The following is an 18200-nucleotide window of genomic DNA, read 5'->3' as shown; positions in this document are numbered from 1 at the left end:
GATTTCTTCATATTCCAATTAAATATTAATTTCAAGTATTGTGCATTACTTATTAAGGAAAAATGTAAAAATATTAATTAATTAATGATTAAATAAATCATTTTCTATTAGTTTAAGCTTTTAGAAAGTGATGATTTTACAATAAATACACACACATACATACATGCGCGCGTGCATATATATATATATATACACACACACACATAAAGTATTCCTATACAAGTTAATTCCCTCCTAAGACTTCGTCCTTCTTGATTAACTAGCTCGCCACAACAATACAACATGGTAAGATGTTCTATCAATTATTTCTCCCAAAAGTGACTTCACAAATCATGCCTGCAGCTGGGACGGCCACCCATGATTTAAATAAAAAATAGGAGCAATTAAGAGAATATATATATATATATATATAGACACAGACAAACCCATATATATGAACCCACGTATATGCCCTATTGGTTACACAGACAGGGCCTTTCTTTCCCACCATTTTTCTCACACCCATGAAGATGTGTAGGTCTAACCTTAAAGAGCTTACACTAATTGTTGCCATTGCCTCGTTTGTTTGGTCTTCAAGCTTTGAGAATTGCAGTGCTTGGAAATCTGCTGCTAATTACATTCCACCGGCGACACCAAAACAAAGTGGATGGAAATGGAACTCTGCCATCTTTAATGTATTAGACTTTGGTGCTAAAGGCGATGGACATTCCGACGATACAAAGGTGATTCTATATATATAGCTTCCTTTTTTTTTTTTTCTTTTTTGCTTCATATATGGGTTTCATCAAATGCCACGCAGCCAATCAATATTCATTAAGAAAACCAAAAATATGATCAGCGAAAAGCCTATATCAATCCTTTAATTATATTGTTAGTATAATAATATAGTAAATATTAAATATAAAAAAAACATTAAAGAGTTCCATATTTGAACAATGAAACTCGGTGCTTGCTTGCACCATAATTAAGTGATCGAAATTTGGAGCAACGCGAGGTTCAGAGAAGAGATGAAGTGTAGAATTAATGAACAAATAGTAAAATGAACGATTGATAAAGCAGGATATATAGTGAGAGTTGCGAAAGAAAAGAAAAAAAAAAATAGAGTTATAGATAAGTTAGTATGATGTTAGAGATAAAGATAGGCAGAATTTTTGAAAATAAGAAATGAAGTTATGTTAGTAATTAAGTTACCGTTAACATTCTCTCTCATAGACAAAGACATATATATTAACCTTCTTTTATTTATTTGTTTGTTTGTAAAGATGCCTCTCTTGATCTTCCTTGAATACATATGTTTCACAATTATAGATACCTTTCTTGTTTTTTTTAGGGGTTTTATTTTATGGGAGACCTTAGATGGGGAATAGAATTCTTTCCATTTTAAGTGAAATTAAGAGGGTATATTTCATCGTCAATATTTTGTTATGCTGTATTTAACGATTTACATGGAGTCAAGTCATTTAATTTTTTTAAATAATTTGACAACATACACATTATTATTATTAGATCTGTGAAATTTAATCTGAAGAACAAAATGGAGAGAATCCTAATCCTATTGACGGGACCTTATTTGCCAACCCCTTTGAGCCGGCCTTTATCATATTTTAGATATCTAATGATAATTTCCATTATTTGATTCTCGGGGCATATGTTTGTTTCATCAAATGCCCCATAAATAATGAATATTCGCTAATATATATACACTTTGTCATATTATATGCAAGACTTCTATTGCATTACTCTTCTAAATATGTAATGATAATTTTCATTGTTCTATTAAAGGTGCCATATAAATACAGCTTATTGGATTCTATCATTTTAACTTCATCAAGAATTTCACTAGACAACCGAAGATCTGTCTATCCATATCTAGCTTAGACATTCAAAGATGAATTATATAGTACTTAGTGATGACTCCAACAACGTCAAAATGGGATATCATGGTTACCCACTAAGTGCTGTGTCACCCGCTACCAACGTGAACCCCAATAAGGTGACAGCACCATCACAGTAGTTGCTGGCAAATAGAAAAATGGCGACATGAGCAAGAAAGGGACACAGTCAACAGGGGGAAAAAAATATATCATTAGCAAATGAAGACCAATTTCTAGCCGTAGATGTCGCCACTTTCATCCAAACTTTTGATGAATAATCATTATAATTATTTTATTTTATTAATGTTACAATGAATGTTTATTTTATTTTGTTTTGTTTTGTTTTTTATTTCTGTTTTACCCCTAGAAAATTTACTTCTGCACTAGTCGAATCTGAAACTAACATGTAAAAGTAAAAGGCAGGCTTTCGAAGCAGCGTGGGCAGCAGCTTGCAAAGTGGAGGCATCAACATTGTTTGTTCCATCTGGGTTTGTGTTCCTCGTCCTACCAATCTCTTTCTCTGGCCCTAATTGTCAACCAAACATTCAATTTCAGGTGAACTTTAAATTGCCAACATCATATTTCATTGGATCAAACTAAATTGCAAGCTAAGGGATCCCTTGCAATTGTGAGAGGTAGATGGAACCCATCTTTCTTAACAGGTCTCGAACCCAATTGCAGGAGATCCTGATCCTATTTCACTACCATCTGATAACCATCATAATTTGTGCTAAAATGTGTCATCATATTACCGAATAAATCAGACAGGACTTTAATTCGTCAAATATAATGCAGTTGGATGGCAAAATTATAGCCCTACAAACCGTGAGCCCTGGGGGTCAGGAATCTTACAATGGCTCCAATTCACACAACTAAAAGGAATTACAATTTTCGGTAAAGGTATCATCGATGGACAAGGCTCAGTCTGGTGGTATGACACGGGAAACTTGCCAAGCACCAAACCAACGGTAGCAACCAACCTTACCTTATCACTCTCCTTTGATTTCCCAACAATGTCATGTCTTAGAATTTGTATGCATGGTGCTACTTTTCGTATGCAGGCACTCAGGTTTTACGGAAGCAAGTCTGTGACAGTCACTGGAATAACAATTCTAAACAGTGCTCGAACACACCTCAAATTTGACAATTGCGTTAGTGTTCAGGTCTTTGACATAAAGATTTTATCCCCTGGTGACAGCCCCAACACAGATGGAATACACCTGCAAAACTCTGAAGATGTTCTCATCTACGGAAGCAATCTTGCATGTGGTAATTCCAAAAATCTTAGTAGAGCAGTTCTATCTTTCAACTTCACAAACATTATTGCCAGTTGATATTACTTGCTCTGTGGCCTAAATGAGGAAACATAGGCATTGAATTGAACATTCAAACAATGGATTGGGATCCCTCGCAAGCGGACAGGGGGCTGTGAGAGGCATTTGCCATTGCCCACCCTGCCCAAACAAGCGGCCCACCTATCTGAATAGGTGTTTGGACAGCTTGGACACCTGCTCAAGCAAGTGGGCCCTATCGGGGCCTTTGACAAACTCCTACAATTTTCACAGGCAGAAAATTGTAAGGGATCTTGAAAGCACGAGAACCTAGAGATCACTTTATAGTCTTTATCTATCAGATATCATGGCAGTACCTGTCAATGTTAGGTTCTCTGTTTGTATATATATATATATATATATATTTTTAAAAAGGTTTAAGGGGCACCAAATCCCTCAATCTCGCAATTCATTTACCTATATGAGCCAAAGAGGCCCGGAATTTCATGAGTAAATTATTAAGGGTCATATGAACTACTCCATTCTGCAGGAGATGATTGTGTATCCATACAAACTGGATGCTCAAATGTGTACATACACAATGTCAATTGCGGACCTGGACATGGAATCAGCATTGGAGCGCTAGGAATGGATAACACCAAAGCTTGTGTTTCAAACATCACCGTCCGAGACATCACACTGCATAATACTCTGACTGGCGTCAGAATAAAAACATGGCAGGTATAATATAATTACACAACCTATTTATTATACCATCAATATCCTTCTCTAATTCAAAACCATATATGTAAACTTCCAATCCCTACTAGACATTTCCTTATAGTTTCCCACTGCAGGGTGGCTCAGGTTCAGTCCAAGGAATCATGTTCTCAAACATCCTAGTTTCTCAAGTTCAAATCCCAATCATGATCGACCAATTCTACTGTGCTAGTGACAAAAGCAAATGCCAAAACAAAACATCAGCTGTGGCAGTGTCAGGCATAAACTACGAAAATATACGAGGAACATACACAGTCAAACCTGTACACTTCGCATGCAGCGACGGCTTGCCCTGCACAGGTTTATCACTAGCTAACATAGAGTTAATGCCACTTCAAGTTAACTATGACTTGTGTGAATCTTTCTGTTGGAGAGCATATGGAAAACTGAGAACTAGAACTATCCCTCCAATTGCCTGTTTGCTGACAAGCACTAGATTTCAGTCTAATCATAATTCTTGCTGGCCTTAGCCTTGAGGACAGATACAGTGCAGGGATGCAATGGTTTCTCATGGAGTAATGAGTGATTAATGATGCAAATTTGAACCTTCTTTTCCGTAGGTGTTTGTTTATTTTTACTTATATTGCAAAGTGCAGAACATTGTTATTTTCTTGGTTCTGGTTTCTAGAAAATCTTGAATGTATTTTTCCATTTGTGAAACATAGCTCAGGTGCATCATCTTTTAAGCTGGAGTTGAAAAGATTTTTTCAGCATGATATTCTCTGACGACTACACAAGCATCATTATTATGTACTTAAGAATGGATTTCAGAAACAATGTCCTAGAATAAGAGGAGCTGCATCCTAGTTTACATGGTACATCTGAAAAAAATCAGTTTACACGTTACACAAGCACCTCGTGGGCCCTGAACTCACGACCTTACCCTCCAGTATATATATATATATATATATATACATGCATAATTTGTGAATCAGCCATTTTTTCCTCTTATTGGTTCATGTATTTGATCTTTGTCTCTTCTCAGTAAGTTCCTGTAAGTAATTCATCCAGCACCATCCCTAATACTAAGCTATACCAAATAATAAGCAACAGAAAAAAAAAAAAAATAAATAAATAAAAACAATTAAAGATAATAAAATGGAAAAAAAAAAAAAAAAAAAAAAAAAAAAAAAAAAAAAACAAGATTATGTATTATCAATTTAGAATATGGAAACCTGATGTGTCTATGGAAGCTAGTATGTTCATGATTTTCCAAAACCAGCCGCAACCGTCTTCCTTTTGCGGGTTTCTACTCTTTCAGGGCTTGCCAATCCTGTCTTATCCTCATACTTCTTTTCTAAGGCCTGCCATTGTTACATGAACAAATTAACTTAATTCATTTTCCTTTGCAAAGACATGACACCCATCCTGTTAATACTCATTGCAATTCTTCACCACAAGCAATCAAACACAAGTAAGCAAACCAAAAAATTCAAAAGCATTACAATTTTCGTTAAAAGCAAAGTCTTTGACAATTTTTTTGTATACAACTAATCACCCCAAATACTGACTGATAATGCCCATGATGCTTGAGTTCCATAAATTTCTTGTTTTCATCCACTAAGAAGGATGGTGTCCTCAATGGGAAATTTGCAAATAGCAGTAGCCACTGATTATTGTCCGTTCGCCTTTATTTATATATATACTTTCCAACAAAAAAGAAAAGTTCTAAGCAATCATCATGGTATACAGTTTTTCAGGGGAGCAGGAAAATTATTTGTGTAAGTTCAGAAAACATGAGAACCATATGTATGCTTACTCACCTGTAGCTGCACACGAATGCTGTCAAGAACTTCATCAGTCATTCTATCAAAGAACAGAATACCCTACAAATTCAAGAGTTGCCTCAGAAAGAAATACTGGCGAACCAGAAAAATGGACCCTACAAAAAATCAAACCTGAAGTATACATAAACATTAACATAAGTGAATGTTTCATGGAAAGCTTCGTCCAATTTATTTCACCATATGCAACACAAAGTATATTGCTTTGTTAAGATGAGGATGAGGAAATATGCCTCATATGCATAAACGTAGATAAAATGGTAGGTCTACATGGGGCACACCATGTTACTAATAACATGGATTCATTAACATAAATATTCATTACAAAAAAAGGATTCATTAACATAAATGAATGTTTTGATAAGACATTAACATAAATGAATGTTCCATGGGAAGCTTCGTCCAAGTTGCTTCACCATATGCATCACATAGTATATTACTCGGTTAAGATGAGAATAACGCTTTTGTGCGTCATTTTTCCTTCTTTTCATTTTATGTTTTGAATAGAAAGAAGAGTGGACTGATATTAATATGCATCTTATCTTCAAATAATAAGATAAGATACAGCGAGTTCAACGTGCTATGTTTAAAATTTTCTTCTTTGAGATCTCTCTTGGATTGGGCTGTACTTTATCTTTGAATCTTTTAGATCTTGTTAATTTTTTAGATTGTAGATGCCTTTAGGGCCTTTGTCTCTCTTGTATTCGTGTACGAGGGTTTTGCCATTTTCTTTCAATCAAATTATTATTCATCAAAAAATTAATATGTTCGCATTCTAACTACTAATTAAGTAAAGTTAACCCTAAAGGCTTGGCTCAAGTGGTAACTCACTTGGCCTTGGTGCCTGATGAAGCATTAGGTCTAAAATTCGACATCCCTTGAGTGCAAACAATTCATTGAGACCACGCCCATGGGTGAAAGCCCAAACTTTACCCGACATGTGTGGAGGGGCGCTTTACATGGTGTCCGAGGGATTTAGTGACACCCCGGTATATAAAAAACAAAAAAACAAAAACAAAACAAAACAAAAAACAAAAATTAAGTAAAAGTTCAACATAGACAGCTCCAAGTCTATTAAGTTCTGCGGTAGGTCGTAAATGGTAGATTATATAAACACCTTATTCCAGATACTGATCCACATTCAATGATAGTTTAGATTCATCACGACCATATGGATTTAGCATCTAAAACTGTAAATTACACCTTCCATCAGAATACAAAGGACTAGATTTTTGTTGTATTACTAGAAATACTAAATTGGATTTCAAATGAAGGACGGACCTGCAAATGGTCAAATTCATGCTGGAAAACCCGTGCAGGAAGACCAGACAAGTTGACAGTAAACCTTGCACCTTTAATGTCCCTTGCATCAATCTTCACAGATTCTGGTCTCTGCGTGTACAAAGTGAGAGACATTGTAAATACATCCGAAATAGTTTAAAACAAACAAAAGATCCTCAGAAGCTCAAATACAGTATTAGGTAACAATAGTTGAGCTAACTATCAAGTATGGCAGAAATCATACTTTTTATTTAACTATGTACATACTTGTATAAGAAGCCTCAGGTCATATTCTCTTTTTATTTGAGATTACAAGAAGATTCAAACCTTACCAATGGCCTCAAGAAAAAGAAACTTTAAGCAGGCATCAACAGAAAGCTTGAAGGTCCAGATTAGCTTTTGTTGAGGAACACCTACTACTATCTGTATATTTTACCGAAGGAGCAGATTAACTCATTTTTATTCTTGCATTACCAACAAGAAATGAGGAAGCAACCAGGAGATAGGAAAATTCAAAAAAAGCAATTCAGGCTAAGCCCTGGTACTGGGAAAACTGAATGCAGCGAACAAGACATCTAATAGCTTTTTGGTAAGTAAAACATCTATTAACTTTAATTGCAGTATCAATGGTATGGGAAAAAGTGTTAACATGCACCAGAGAAAATTGCTTACTCAAAGTGGCCATGTCCCACAGACTATTCTGAATGTAAACAAAAATTAAGGAGATAACATAAGAAACAAATAAGCGTTTAACAATACCTCAACATCAGCATAAATCTGTGGGAAGGATAGGCAACCTTCATTAAAAAGCACCATTTTCTTTGAATATCTGTTTACTCTTGGATTTACAAGAACAATTTCCTCTCCTTCACCACGTTCGCCAACAGGATTAAACACCATGAGTTGAACATTAATTCCTACTTGGGGTGCGGAGAGCCCAATACCATCAGTTCTGTGGAAAAGGAAGCCAACAAGTATTGTTCACAATCCTGTAAATAGCAATGATTTCTCATAAGCATCTAACCTTGAAAAGCCTAATAACTTAAGCATTTGATTTGGAAAACGGAAACAACATCACTAAATGAGTTTATCGAACCTCAAGACCAAGTCAATAATAAGAAAAGGTCGTAAAGAATATAATAGGAAACCAACAAAAGCAAAGAAAATATTGCACGGGTTTTCAAAACGATACATGGCAGTCGGCAGAACAACAAAAAGGGGTAGTGAGCCCTCACTTCAGTTTAAGTATGCATGTCTATGAAGCCATCAGTCTTTCGAAAGACTTGTGAAAAGAATCAGCAATATGATTTGGAATGAAGGTGTTTAAGAAATAATGCAAGTACACAAATGAGACAGGTAGAGGTAACGATAAATTTAGCATGTGGTTGACCAAAATTATAAGCCTCCAAAAAGGGCCAAAACGTGAAGTTGGATTGAAGTAGTTACCCCTAGAAAGGACGAGTTTCTCATAAATGGAGTGCTAGTTTTCTCAAAGCGGCTCAAGATAGGGAGGTTGATCTCTTTACCTCGTTCTTCAATTTGTTATATTCCCTCTGTTTAGTTCCTCACAATAGAACTAATTTCCCTTGGAGGAGTATTTGACAAAATAAGGCTCCCCTGAGAGTGGTTTTCTTTTCTTGGTCGGCATACCATCACGGTTGATTGATGTTGTTTGAGTAAGAAGAGTCGGGAGTCAATGGATAACCTTTTCTTTTTCTTTTTTGATGATTAGAACCTTACCAATATAGGGCTTTTCGAATCCACCCCTGGAGAACAAACCCCAGATGCACGACCGCACCCACCAGAACTATTATCAAGTAATCTAGGAAACCTCCTAGTGCGGAATCGAACCCAAGATGGCCGAGTCTACAGCTCATTCCAAACCCGCACTTTGACCACTAGGTAGCACCTTAACGGGTACCCTTTACTACATTGTGAGATGGCTAATGCCCTGTGGAATACCATCTTCAGCCTTATAGGGTTGCTATGGTTTATGCCTCGTCGAGTGATATATCTTTTTGATTGCTGAAAAGGGTTTTTTGGTAGAGGTCATAACAATTTTATATGGAAGATGGTTGTGTCTTGCCTTATGTGGTATCTCTGGAGGGAGAGAAATGATCGGAGCTTTGAAGTCTGTGAACGGATAGTGGAGGAGCTGAAGGATTTTTTTTTTTAAACTCTATCACTAGATTCACTAGACAGTTACCGTGAACTAAATTATTTCTAGCTTTAATGTTTTTCATGATGTTTTTTCTTCTACTAGCTATAGATTTCTCTAATGTATTTAATGTGTACTTAGGTTGCACCTTTTACGCTTTATGAAGAATTGCAACTTATTAAAAAGAAAGGACGAGGCTGTGAATCATTACATAGAGATTTACAACATCAATGCGATTGAGTGACAAGTAAATAAATTTGCAACTATTTACTCTTCTTCACTCGTCGTGAGAACATTGCGGTCGACAACTAGATGAATGAAGAAAACAATACGAATTTTCTCTATCTCAATTTACCATTTGATTATACACAAGCGCAAACACAGATATATAAATCGATTTATTTTATGGATATCTTTAAAATCAATGCTCTCTAAGCAAAGATCCAAAAGCTCAAGACTATGAGTTTGGCTCAATAATGCTATGTCACTGGACCTTGGATTCAAAAATCACAAATAACTAAAAATATCACACAATAACAGTAAACAAGTGAGGAAACTCACTTGTACATTACGTCGAACATTTCTTCGACGAGCTTCTTCAAATTATCGTCAAACAAATCGACCCGCTTGTTCCTCGCTCTCAGTATAGGGTCTGGATATTCCACTATTCTGAGCGGCGCTTCAAAGCGAAGATCATCGGCTAAAGAAAAAAAATCACACAAAATCAAAGCTCTTAGCTAAGTTCAATATTCAGATATTTGAAGTGTAAACAGAGGTAAGAGTTGTGCGCTGACGAGAAGCTACTTCGTCGTCTTTGAATGAGAAGCCCCGCTTGGCTTGCGCGAGGACCGGACTGAGTGGAGGTGAGGAGGGCCGGTTCGCGAAGGAGAAAAGCCGACCGGGCGAGGAGGGCCGGGTGACCCCGTGAAAGGTGGCGGTAAGAGCAGACCGGCGCCGGGGAGTGGGGACGAGAGCGTGAGGTAAAGGAAATGGGTGGAGCCAAGTGGCGCAAGCCATGGCCAGAAACAGTAGGGCTAAGCCTAGTCCAGTCCGTGAGCCCTCTGAGCCGTAGAGCCACAGATTTAATTATAATGAGTTTTTGTTTTGGTGGGGGGAGGGGCATAGATGGTGGGAGGGATCACAGATTCACAGAGATTGAAAAATCGGTGGGAATAGATTAAGATATATATATATATATATATAATATATAGTTTAAAAAATTAGATTCGCTTCCATATAAATTATCAATTTAAGCATATCGTTCTACAAGGAAAAGACTATTAAAATAGAGAGGAAAATCCTCAAGACCAAACTCGTTCCTCACTAAAAGTGAGTGTTTTCTTCACAAGCCTGTCGACCGCTCCATTAACAATTCACTGGATATGAAAAACCTTCCATTGACATAATTCATTTAATGCTTCCCGAACCTTATCAATAATATGAGTGTGTTTGGTAAGTGATTGTGAATTGAAATATTTATTTGAATAGTAGTAAGAAATGATTGATATGATATAAAATTTGAGAATGTTTTATAGGAAAGTGAAAAAGTTTTGTTTTGTAGTGGATTTTTTTGGTTGAATAATAATAAAAAATTATTGATATGATGTAAAAAATGTAAAAAAGTAAGAATATTTTTGATTTGATATTTTTGGGAAAAATAAAATAAAAATGAAAATTGTTTGGATGAGTTACCAAACAAGCTCATAGCCATTCTTACTCAAATTACAACATTCCTTCCTCAGGGCCTGCACCACCTGGAGAGTATCTCATTTCCAGCTCTATTTGTTGATATCCCAACCCTTTATGGAATAATACAATTCGTTAAGACGTAGTGACTTCTGCAATAACAGGGTCCGTAATGTAATCTTTCATAACTAACAAGGTAGTTAGAACCTCACCTTCACCATCTCGAATTACCACTCTAGTACCAATCTTTCAATTGTCTCTGTCCACAGTCGCATTCCAATTGACATTTACAAAACCTTCCGATGGGCATTGCCACCTCAAGTTCGTGGTTAAGATATATTTAACCATAATTATTCATGTTGTTTTTAGAGAGCTTACATTATTAAAAATAGTTAAAAGGTTATATATATATATAAGGCTCAACATTTCATTAGTTATTTTGACCAACGATTTGACTAATTATTGCAATAGAGTTGAGCATTGTAGCTCAATAATTAATAAGTTAAATTAATTAAATAAAAATAATTTTATTCCCTCTCCTCTTTGAGAATTATAAAAAAAAAATATAAAGAAATAAATTTGTTAATGAAATAATGAAAGTAGATAATTAAAATGCTGAGTCGAATGTAAATGATTTTAAAAGTTGGTAACTAAAATATAAAAATGTATTATTTAGTTAAATATTTACGGAGCTGGATGTGAACACTCTTAAAAGATGAATTTTGGAACTCACTTGTTTTTGCCATCCTTACCTAAAATTATATTTTCGTTTTTGCACTTGTTACGTCAACCACTTAAATTTATATTGAATCAATATGGTATTTATTATATTTATAAACTAATACGACAGTGCATATGACACTTTTTATGTTGATCACTTAAATGTTAATTACCAATTAACAGGTCACGTGACATCAATTCCTATAAAATACATGCCACATAAATTTGTTAAAAGATTATAGTAAAAGTTGTGGTATGTCAAACATTTTTCTAGAATGTAAAGGTACCATCAAAGCATTAACATAAAACAGATGATTCTGTTTGTTACAAAACCCATAATAGAGAACATTTCAATTTCAAATAAAATGAATAAGATTATTTTTATTATTTATTACATTTAACAGTAAATATGGTCTCACGTCACTTAAAAAATTTAAATGAAATTAAATATATTAAATCATGTGATAACATATCTTAAAAAAAAAAAAAAAAAAAAAACAACAACAACAACATATCCACTTAAGATCATAAAATGCTAATTGAACCACAGAAAGATCCAGATTCCTGATTCTCACGAAACGGCGGCGTTCGAGTTTCACACCTTGGCAAAAATCCAAAACTACGACGTATCCAGACCGCTCCCTAGTTCCACCAGTCTCTGAACTCGAATTCATCGCGGACATTGCGGTCAATAATTATCCAAGGCCGTTAAATATCGAAGAGAGAGGATTCACATTAGTCCCTCAAAAAATCGCGGCTTGCCACAACCTTGCTCCTCGTCCCCTCCCATCAGATCCCCTCCTCGATAGGTCAGCTCTCTCCCTCTCTCTCAAATCTCGTCGGTTCCCCTCTAAATCCATCGTTGATCTTCGCCGATCTTATCCGGTAGATCGGTCAAATTAAGTTCATAATTTGCATTTAAAAATTCACGGATATTCATATATTGATTTCATTTGACGATCCTGTTGTTTGTAAGATCTCTTTTTATATTGCTTAGATTTTTGTTTCAATTTTGAGTTCATTTCCGCCATCGGAGAATCTGATCAGAGAATTTTAAAATCAAACGGATCTGTCTGAATTTCTTGTTAATTTGTGATTATGAACACGCTTTTAGCTTAAATTTTGTATCCGCAGTTTGTTATCCAAAACGATTAGGGCTACATATTCGATTTCCTCCTTATATTAGGACTCTGTTAGACTGTTAGTTAGGCTTATTTTGTTACTCAGATTTTTTATGCCTGTAAACGCTTTGTTTTTGTTTTTTGTTTTTTCAAATTTGATTATTCTTAGTTTTATTTCTTTTGGAATCAGAGCTGAGTGATCGATAGGCAGGATGGGGTTGACATTCACGAAGCTATTCAGCAAGCTTTTTGCGAAAAAAGAAATGCGAATTCTGATGGTAGGTCTCGATGCCGCCGGTAAGACCACCATCTTGTACAAGCTCAAGCTCGGTGAAATCGTCACCACGATCCCTACTATCGGTGAGTCCCCAATTTTCCCTCCTGATTACTTTCCATTTCGTTGAATTATATTGACGTGATCGATTTACTTTATTTTCTTCATGTCCGATGTCTTACTGCTACAGAAGATAAAGAAAGCAAAATAAGAAATGGCTTTGTTTTTAGATATCGTTTTTTGCAAGGTCTTTGTGGATGTAGTTCCTATTATTATAGGTAAAGTAATGGACTCAGTTTAATAGGCGAAATATTATGTTAGATGGAACGATCACTACTTTGTGTGGGGCTAGTGTTAGCTTTTAGTGAATTGCAGCTTTCAAATATCATGATTTTATGTATTTCTTGTGGAAATTTATAAAAGAATCCAGTTTTTTGTGATGATTTGTAAATGGTGTAGTGGAATCTGCTATATGTGATATCTGCTAATTAGTTATTGTCGCTTGCGAATTTTGTCTTGGTTCCTTGAAATACTTATATATTTCCTTGGTGTTCTTTGATTAGTTGTGAGGAATTGTCCTCTATCCCTATTGTGATGCAAATGAAGGTTTTCTCAATGAATTTATTTATTAAATAATTGGAGTTGCTCTATGCAGGATTTAATGTGGAGACGGTTGAATATAAAAACATCAGCTTCACTGTTTGGGATGTTGGGGGTCAGGACAAGGTACATGCCTTTGTTTATGTGTCTGTAAAAAGGTTGTGTACAGTTATCTGTGGAAAATTTGGAAATTTATGTGTCTGTATGTGTGCCTTTGATATTTTAAGTTGTACCTCATCATGTTTTCTGTTTTTCATGGATAGAAACAATGGTTTTGTGCTTCAATGAAATCCAATTTCCAATGATCAAATGATCCTTTATCAATAATGTAGGATAAGTTTCAAATGTGTATGTTTGATGAAAAGGCTGATTATTGTATGAAAAGTTGGTAGTTTTTTTCTTTCCGGATTTTTAACTATTTGTGGACAGTGGGGGAGACAGTAACTATTTGTGACTAGTTATCAGATAGTGGAGCGATACTGTAAAATGGGTCCCTTGGAGATACGTAATGCAACCATGCTTGTCATTTCCAAGCTGATGTTGCATATACATGTTTGTCATGCATCAGCAGTCTATTCTAGAGGGTGAATGTTATCATAGCAATTTGTCATATTTTTTGACAGGAATGATTAAAATGGGAGCTTGTTTGTGTTTGTTTTGTTATATAACTTGTAATAAGATGATGATTAACTGACATAGTTTTTGTTAAACAGATCCGTCCATTATGGAGGCACTACTTCCAAAACACTCAGGGTCTTATTTTTGTGGTTGATAGCAATGACAGGGATCGAGTTGTGGAGGCAAGAGATGAGTTGCACAGGATGTTGAACGAGGTATATTACCACTTTACATGTATCTGCCATATGCTTTTCATGTTATGCTGTGATCTCCAAATTTCATCCCATATATCCATCTTAAGTAGACTGACATGGTTGAGGTTGCATGCCTCCTTGAATCTGCTCTAGAATATTTTTACTTGCTATGGCTTCATATTTGTGAAATATTAACTGCTATTTTGTGCATCTTTATTGTTGTTTCACCAGGTTCCGTTTCTCGACTCTGTGTACTTTCTTATGTAACATCTTTTTTGCTTAGAGAACTACTAATGCTCCATCGTTTATCACATCAATTTTTTTTAACAGGAATCTGTTAACTCTTTTGAGTTTTAACTTGGGTTGTTTCCTTGGTTCTATATATTCTTTCCTGGACATAGGATTTTATGCAATTATCTAAGTACTTCTTAATTGGAAACTTGTTTGGAATTTAGTTAGTGTAACGTTTTTTTTGAATCAGTTAGTGTAACGTTGATTCACTCATGGAGGCTATATTCGGGTTTTAGTTTGCATTAAAAATATAAGTTAAATCTGGGTTTCTGTAATGCTTTGATTGCTTTTGGTCTTTTGGTACTATTTACAAAAATCAACCAGCACTGCAGCATCTATTCTATATGAAGATTTACTTTCTGATTCTTGCATCAGTAGGATAAGTGATTTAACCTTCCAACTGTTACTAGTTGCTTATTAGTTGCTTGATGAAATTTCTGTCTTATGCTTTACAGTTTTTGGAAGTTGCGATTTTGTTGAGCTATATCCATTTTCTGTTTGATTGTGATAGGAGTTCTATTAATTTAAATGTTAATCGTGTTTCAGGATGAACTGAGGGAGGCTGTTTTGCTTGTATTTGCCAACAAACAAGATCTTCCAAATGCAATGAATGCTGCAGAGATAACTGACAAGCTTGGTCTTCATTCTCTCCGCCAACGTCACTGGTATTTTCTCTCTCCCTCGTTTCCACCTCAACTTGCGTTATTTCTTGGATGTTCACCGTGGACAAGGATACCAAATTTGTTGATTTTCCCGTGTTAGTTGGACAAATTGGACATGGTACTGGAAGAATTGTTCCAACTGACATAAAAGATTTTTCCCCCTGGGTTAACCTGTCTTTTCTTAACTATGGCTTTAACTCTTGTTGATGCAATATGGTGGGCCATTTCAGGTACATCCAGAGCACATGCGCAACTTCTGGAGAGGGTCTGTACGAGGGTTTGGACTGGCTTTCCAACAACATTGCTAGCAAGGCAAGTACATGAACAAAGCTTGAAAGCTAAATAAATATGGAAAAGAAAGTCAATGCATCAATAGCACATAGAATCATAGAATGGCTTAAGCTGCAGTGCAATTGTCTACAAACACTGGAATGGAAGATCTTTGTGAAAGTTGGTTCATTACTTCATCTAAGTCATCTTGGGTTCCATGCATGTTCAACGTTTGCACTTTTCCTTTCATTATTATATTACAACACTTCCTCCCTTTCTTTTCAGGCATGAGGCTTTAAAGAATTTTGGTTTCTGGCGATTTGGAAGATGACACCTTCCCCCCCTTCAGTGAATGTTGTAATAGAAGAATGTTTGGCTAGACCTTTTTATATTTGTCGGTTTGTATGGTTGCTACTTCAGCTAAATACTTTTAGCTGTGAACCAGACTTTTTATGTTGCTACAATCTCTTTTGGGCATGCCCGCACTTAACTAGTTATTTTTTTTTGCCTTTTAATTGACTGGTGGAGGATTTCTATTGGACGAAAGAATGGAGGTAAAGGTAATGTAATGTCACTCATGACTCATGGCCATATTGTAGTTCTCCATGGTGTCGATCTCCTATTTTCCTTGGGGATGACCCATGCGCACGTGGAAAAGCATTGTGAAAAAAAAAAAAAAGAGTGAGAATGGATAAATTACGCCACGAAAAATAATTGTGGAGAGAAATGATAGAAAAATACCAGATCTACTCTTTTCCAAGTTGCTAACACGTTGTCAATATGTGACTTGAGGCTGTTTAAAAAATTTTAGTGCTTGACATGACTCTAATCACATGTAGAAATGTGTTAGGAAGTTGCAAAAAAGTAGTAGGTGATGTAATCTCATGAGTTGTATTATTTGTATACACTTTATTTTTTGGGAAAAATACACTTTACTCCCCTGATGTATTTACAATTCACCTATTGGCAATTTGACGCCCAATGTTTAATTTTTGGTAGATGACCCCCCTAACGTTTACTACATGTGTCAATCTGGACCTTCCGTCCACTAAGTCTGTGAAAAGTGACAGAAAAGATGTCACGTGCGTTGCACATGATATTTTAAAGCTCATCTTTCCAAAAATTGCCCCAGATCAAAACGGTTAGTTTCACATAGTTAACGTCAGCATCATTCCTTGAAATTTCGACGGCTGAAAGAGCCAAAAGAAAATCTCAATACATAAAGTTAAACATAGATCTGTTCGGTATGAAAACTGTACGTCCTTGGGGGCTTTCTATTATGGATTTTGGGGTCTCACCAGGCCTATCCTTCACGGCGAAGCCAACGCTGGAGACCAACTCCTCTTGCTTCTCTCTCACGCCATCATCGACAGCTAAGCAAACGACACCGCTTAGCCCCCCGCGGCGAATTATCCTCTGCGAAGCACTGAATCCCAACCTCGCTCTCTTGGAATTGTTCACTCGTAGAGATCGAAGATAGGCGCTTCAAGTAACAACAACCGTAGAGCTGCAAGTGAGGGTCCAGAGCCGTGCTCGTGCTCCCCATCTTTCTTGTGGTTCTTGGGTCCAACGAAAAAAAGCAGGAGGAGCTCCCGCTTGCTGGTGGCCTTTGTTGAACGATTGGTTCCTAATTGCGCTCAGTCCTCAGGCCCACATCAAAGATTGCCGTGTGTACCTAGTCGGTGACAATTGTGTCTCTATCAAGAACAGGACATGCACGAGACACGTCGTGCATGTCCTGGATGAATCAAGAACATGACTCTAACACCTCAGAGCAGTGACTACACCGTAAGTGAATACCTAGATGCCAAAACTGACCAAACCACTAGAGCAAAGCACCAAAAGGAAAATTCTTGATCTGCGGGATTCAATGGACAAGTATCTTGGACAACATCATGGTATGCGTGGCTGTGTGCATGAGCATCATTAGGAACATGGATAGTAGGCTGTGCATGTGCATGAGCGCCACTAGGAACGTGGACAGTAACTGCGTGGACAACAAATTCTAGTGTACCTAATGAATGAGCAAAACACGTACCGGCATTGAGGAGGATATCAATTGCGTCTTGTTGGCCAGCTTCCATAGTGAAATCTCTGCGAAGAGGTTGGACGGCGAGAGGGCGTTCCAAGCCTAAGTGCATGCAGTATGGTCCGGCTCGTGTCACCATCCCTGGACTCATAAAGTGTCAAACTAGCAGTAACAACTAACAGAAAACAAATAGCCTCTCTCACCAGGCCATTGGTGGCGAACTTAAGAAGCAAGCAAGCAACGGTGGATCTAAGGAGCTAGGCGATCCAGTAGAGGATGCCACGAAGGAGGGTGATGTTACCACCGACGAAGGCGCCGAAGGTGACAGCTGGGTTGATGTGGCTGCCGGAGATGTTGGCGGCGACAGATACGGCGACGAAAAGACCGAAAGCGTGTGCCAGGGCAGCCACCACGAGCCCTGTCGGGGTTGTGGAGCAGTTGTCGATGAGCTTGTTGAAGGCCATGCCGGAGCCCTCCCCGGCAAATATGAATATGAGAGTCAATATGAACTCCGCCAACGCCGACTTCAGGGCGTCCGGGTGGGCCGCCTCCTCCGGCCTTCCGACGGCAATATTCCTGAACAACAT

General features: G+C 36.8%; 2 protein-coding genes and 2 pseudogenes across 7 annotated transcripts; 2 read left to right on the top strand and 2 right to left on the bottom strand.

Moving 5' to 3' along the window:
* The first annotated feature begins 436 nt into the window (after positions 1–436).
* Positions 437–4470, top strand: LOC133859858 (polygalacturonase At1g48100-like; annotated as a pseudogene).
* LOC133859859 (peptide deformylase 1B, chloroplastic/mitochondrial) lies at positions 3582–10297 on the bottom strand. Of its 5 annotated transcripts, none has more exons than XM_062295412.1 (7): positions 9943–10297; positions 9710–9848; positions 7750–7942; positions 6991–7101; positions 5689–5751; positions 5101–5229; positions 3582–4955 (listed from the first exon to the last, which is right to left on the bottom strand). In XM_062295412.1, exons 1-6 carry the CDS (start codon positions 10163–10165, stop codon positions 5128–5130), a joined length of 831 nt encoding a protein of 276 aa, XP_062151396.1. In that variant the 5' UTR covers positions 10166–10297; the 3' UTR covers positions 3582–4955; positions 5101–5127. The 5 variants fall into 5 exon arrangements, with proteins under 5 accessions (XP_062151396.1, XP_062151393.1, XP_062151395.1 ...); XM_062295409.1 differs by having other exon boundaries at positions 9953–10297; XM_062295411.1 differs by having other exon boundaries at positions 3582–4950; positions 9953–10297.
* A 1906-nt stretch (positions 10298–12203) lies between these two features.
* On the top strand, positions 12204–16099 carry LOC133859857 (ADP-ribosylation factor 1-like). Of its 2 annotated transcripts, XM_062295408.1 has the most exons (7): positions 12204–12363; positions 12866–13035; positions 13605–13675; positions 14263–14382; positions 15199–15317; positions 15545–15626; positions 15870–16099. In XM_062295408.1, the coding sequence occupies exons 2-7, from the start codon at positions 12888–12890 to the stop codon at positions 15873–15875; spliced, it is 546 nt and encodes a 181-aa protein (XP_062151392.1). In that variant the 5' UTR covers positions 12204–12363; positions 12866–12887; the 3' UTR covers positions 15876–16099. The 2 variants fall into 2 exon arrangements, with proteins under 2 accessions (XP_062151392.1, XP_062151391.1); XM_062295407.1 differs by having other exon boundaries at positions 15545–15945.
* Positions 16100–17639: 1540 nt separating this feature from the next.
* Positions 17640–18200, bottom strand: LOC133860583 (aquaporin TIP1-1-like; annotated as a pseudogene).

This window comes from Alnus glutinosa, chromosome 2 (genome assembly GCF_958979055.1).
Source record: "Alnus glutinosa chromosome 2, dhAlnGlut1.1, whole genome shotgun sequence".
In the NCBI taxonomy this organism is placed as follows: Eukaryota; Viridiplantae; Streptophyta; class Magnoliopsida; order Fagales; family Betulaceae; genus Alnus; species Alnus glutinosa.
The sequence above is the reverse complement of the archived record's forward strand: the minus strand, read 5'-3'. Positions and strand labels throughout refer to the sequence as shown.